The sequence below is a fragment of the Hibiscus syriacus genome, unplaced genomic scaffold (genome assembly GCF_006381635.1).
Source record: "Hibiscus syriacus cultivar Baekdansim isolate YM2019G1 unplaced genomic scaffold, ASM638163v2 tig00110548_pilon, whole genome shotgun sequence".
In the NCBI taxonomy this organism is placed as follows: domain Eukaryota; kingdom Viridiplantae; phylum Streptophyta; class Magnoliopsida; order Malvales; family Malvaceae; genus Hibiscus; species Hibiscus syriacus.
In genome coordinates this window covers 34,920-39,404 of record NW_024062775.1, presented here as the reverse complement: position 1 = coordinate 39,404, position 4,485 = coordinate 34,920, and the positions used below count along the sequence as shown (strand labels likewise).

The 4,485-nt window shown below is 39.4% G+C and overlaps 1 protein-coding gene across 1 annotated transcript; it reads right to left on the bottom strand.

Moving 5' to 3' along the window:
• Positions 1–2,806: 2,806 nt before the first annotated feature.
• On the bottom strand, positions 2,807–4,144 carry LOC120130819 (gibberellin-regulated protein 14-like). The gene is made up of 4 exons (XM_039147976.1): positions 4,055–4,144; positions 3,943–3,975; positions 3,234–3,819; positions 2,807–3,106 (listed from the first exon to the last, which is right to left on the bottom strand). Exons 1-4 carry the CDS (start codon positions 4,112–4,114, stop codon positions 2,922–2,924), a joined length of 864 nt encoding a protein of 287 aa, XP_039003907.1. The 5' UTR covers positions 4,115–4,144; the 3' UTR covers positions 2,807–2,921.
• Between the last annotated feature and the right edge of the window lie 341 nt (positions 4,145–4,485).

The window sequence follows — 4,485 nt, the reverse complement described above, 5'->3', positions numbered from 1 at the left end:
AAAATGACTATCGCAACGCGGAAATGGCTATCGCAACGACAAAATAGCAATGCGAAATGAAAATCGCAACGACAAAATCGCAACGCGAAACACAAATTACATTGCGATTTTCATTTCGCGTTGCGATTTTGTCGTTGCGATTTTCATTTCGCATTGCGATAGCCATTTCCGCATTGCGATAGCCATTTTCGTGTTGCGAAAGTAAACTATTCTTCTTCTGCAAATTGAAACTTGAATGGATTGCATTACTTCAACCAAAAGACAAAAACAAAACCAAAAACAAATACTAACAAAAATAGTTTAGCAGTATTGGCAGCAACCGAATGAATTTATTAAGCAATCTAAGTGAAATGGTTAATCTAAGTGAAATTACGAGTAAATTTATCATCAAGTTAAATATGAAAAATCTTAAACTTACCTCGTTGCGTAGAGTATGAACCTCACTCTGCAACGATGCTACCATCTCACGTAGAGCGGCTACCTCACCGCGTAAAGTAGACACCTCAACACGCCATGCACCATCGTCTTTGCGTAAAGTACCGACCTCCTCACGCAAGGCATTGACCTCAACACGTGATGGTGGAGAAGAGGCTCGATGATGTGACAGAATAGGTGATGGCTGTCGTTGTGGTGGTGTATAGTCGGGTCGATCAGGTGATGGCTCTGGGTAAGGTGATAGCTCTGGGTGAGGTGATGGCTCCCGAAGTGGAGGCTGCTCATCATCCGTGCCATCAAAAAAACGCTTACTAGCTTGCCACCAATCAGTGGCAAGCTCAGCTTCCGTGAGTGTCAGCCTTTGTAATGGAGTGTTGGCCTCCTAACAATATAAAAGCTCAAACAAAGTTAAACGTGTACTAGTAATAACTTGTTAGAAGGCATACTCGGATAACATCGACGTCATCCATTCGAGTAAAACCATCTTTCTTATTCAATAATCTCGTCAGGTATTCCACGTGTAGATTCGGCCTTTCCAGCTCAGGAAAAACCCGGGATAACCATGATGGGCGGGTAATGTGTCTAGTGTACCGACCTACATCATCGTGTCCGAAGTGTAGACCGGTGATTAAGCAAAACTCCTCCCGCCCAAAACACGTATACGCCGGTGGAAAATCAAACCATATCTCTTCATCACGATGTTGTATAGTATTTGGTAGATCGCTAGTCATGGTTTGAAGAAACAGGTGTGTCAACATCGCATCTCCACCGGGATGTTGTACTTTCAGCCATGGCCCGAAGCAAGTATCCTCAAACATTTTTCTTTGTGCAGGTGAAAGCTTTGACGCAATTGTTTTGGCCAGGCTGACTTTATTTCTTAAGGTCAATTGAGCCGAATAAAAGTTCTACAAAAACAATAAACATACTAAATTAGATATACCAAAAACTACACTGTGAAGATATACCAAAAACAATAATAAACATAAAGAGTAGTAGTTTATTCTTCAAACTTAAATTTGCAACACTGTGAATTTCTTATTTGTCTTTGTTTTTTGGTTGAAGTAATGCAATTCATTCAAGTTTCAATTTGCAGAAGAAGAATAGTTTCTGAAAATAAAAATCGCAACACGAAAATGACAATCGCAACGCGAATTTAACTATCGCAACGAGAGAATAAAATCGCGTTGCGATTTTGTTGTTGCGATTTTCATTTCGCGTTGCGATTCTCGGTTGATTTAATAAGCAATCTAAGTGAAATGGTTAATCTATTATTGAAATTACCAGTAAACTTATCATCAATTTCAATATGAAAAACCTAATAATAATGCAAAAATTTCAAAAAGAAAATAATTTAAAAAACTAACATTCGGTGGTTGATTTTCCATTTCTGATTGTGAGGGTGGCTCTGAGAGATGGAGATAGATGGATTTCGCCGGGGATGGGGACAGATTTCGTCGGAGATGGGTGAGAGAGTGAGAGATGGAGATGAGACTGAGTTGTGATTTTAGGTTTTAGGTTATGAGTTGCGATTACGGGATATACTGTGGACGGTTCAGTGTTCCAATATATTAATATTCGTGTTTGGAATTTGAAAATAAAATACGCTTTGCGATACTAATGGCGCTTTGAAAATCGCATTGCGATTATGTATTATCGCGTTGCGAAAGTAAGTATCGCGTTGCGAAAGGCAGTATCGCGTTGCGATTTTGTATTATCGCGTTGCGATTTTGTATTATCGCGTTGTGATTTTCCAAATTCGCATTGCGATTTACTTATTCGCATTGGGAATTGGGAAAATCGCAACGCGAAATTGAAAAATCGCATTGCGATAGTCATAATCGCGTTGCGAATCTGGAAACTGATTTGCGTTAATGGAGATCGCGTTGCGAATTAGCGATCGCATTGCGATTTTGTTGGTCATTTTGGCAAATCCGAAAAAAGTTGGTTAAAATCGTATATTATATGGGATTTTTGATCACTGAGGTTATTTTCTCTTATAGTTATTAAATTAATTAAAATTAAGATCATATTAATATAATATTAATATATAAATATTAAAGATAAGTATATAATTATATTAATATATAAATATTAAGGATAAATGTATAATTATATTAATAAAAATATATAATTATATTGATTTGATCAACATCATTTAAATAATTAAATAATAATAATAATAATTAAAATATTAATAATAATTAAAGTAAAAATAAATAATTAAGTAGTATAATTTGCCTTAAATTTATTTGAAATTTAATGCTTGTGTTTTTGATGATTCATCCAACACCAACTAAAATTATCAATGACACAAATTACACCGGACAAAAACTATTTAGATAAGTTCATAGGCTGTAGGATAAGAAACGGATACATTAAACAAGAAAACCATTCATTTTACCCATTCTCACAAAACTTATTACAAGCAAGCAATTTGCTATTACATATATGAAAGCATCATCGAGAAGTGTCGTCGTCTTGGGTTTTCAAGGACACTTGTGCTTGTTGCGGTGGGTTCTCATGTCGGTGTAACATTTGCCACACATTTCTCTGTTGCCATAAGTCCCTGGTGGAACACATTTGCATCTGTCGCAGCATGTGACACAAGCTCTCAAGCAGAGGTTGGTCCTCGAATGTAATTTACACCGTTGTCCACATAATGGGATGCAATCTGCCGATCAAAATTGTCCAACAGGATGTGGTCAGAGAATTAAAGGATAAAGTTGCCTACTGTTATGGAAAAGCTGACGTTGGATTTATTTTAACTCTGGTAAGTGGGGAAAATAACGAGTTTTTACCCTTTCTTGTCCTAACAGGCGGCAATGGTGGACTTGGTGGCTTGTAAGGAGGTGTAGGAGTTGTCGGTGGCTTGTATGGTGGTGTAGGGGGCTTAACTGGAGGCACTGGGGTAGGCGGCTTATATGGTGGAGTTGGTGCTTTGGTTGGGGGTGCTGGTGCTGGTGCAGGAGTCGGAGGCTTATATGGTATGGTAGGAGGCTTGACTGGTGGTGCAGGAGACGGTGGCTTATACGGCGGAGTTGGGGCCTTGACTGGTGGTGCAGGAGACGGTGGCTTATACGGTGGTTTTGGGGCCTTGACTGGTGGTGCAGGAGACGGTGGCTTATACGGTGGTGTTGGGGCCTTGACTGGTGGTGCTGGAGACGGGGGCTTATATGGTGGAGTTGGGGCCTTGGTTGGGGGTACTGGAGATGGTGGCTTATATGGTGGTGTAGGGGGGTTGACTGGTGGTACTGGAGACGGTGGCTTATACGGTGGAGTTGGGGCCTTGCCTGGTGGTGCTGGGGTTGGAAGTTTATACGGGGGAGTAGGGGACTTTGTTGGTGGTGCTACAGTGGGAGGCTTCACCGGGACAGCAGCCTTAATCTGAAGTGTGATATGCAACAATTTCAGAAAACGGAAACAGCTACCAACTTCATTTAAAGATTCATACAAACCAGACAAGACAAAACAGAGAAAAAGTAGTAGAACAATGTTTTGTAAAATCACCTCATTCTTCTCCCCCACCTCATTGGAAGCAACCTAAAGAAAATGAAAAACATAAGCAACAACTAAAAAGTAAAAAAAATTGTATTTAGTGGTGGTGAAGAGGTGGACATACAGTCGTTGAAACTAGCAGAGAAGTTGCCAATACAAACAGCAGCGGAGCTTTGAAAGCCATTGGTGAGAAAAATGCTCCAATGCAGTGGTTGGACACTGAGTGCAGTGGTTTAAATAGAGTTTGCAGCTGTAAAAAATTTGATTTTAATTGCTTGGTTTCATAAATGCTGCTTTCCAGCTTTTCACCAGATCACCGATGCCTTAGTTAAAGGCCTTGCTGCATTATTATATGATATTGGTATTATGTTTATGCTATTTTTAATCAAATAATTATGTGTTAATATTATATTAAGAGTTTGATAGAGGAAGGTTCAACCCCACTTTTCCCAAGAGACTGTCTGCTAAAGTGTGTGCCATGCCCATATTCACACACGAGGTCTGACAATTTTAGACTTTAGGTCAGATCTAAAATTGCTAGTATGATACGACAAC

Bases quoted from the DNA above. Each gene is read 5' to 3' on its own strand.
- LOC120130819 (XM_039147976.1), bottom strand. From the start codon at position 4,114: ATGGCTTTCAAAGCTCCGCTGCTGTTTGTATTGGCAACTTCTCTGCTA. The intron at 3,820-3,942 runs GTGATTTTACAA...ATCACACTTCAG, and splicing joins AGGTGGGGGAGAAGAATGAG to ATTAAGGCTGCTGTCCCGGT. The intron at 3,107-3,233 runs GTAAAAACTCGT...TTTGATCGGCAG, and splicing joins GCCTGTTAGGACAAGAAAGG to ATTGCATCCCATTATGTGGA.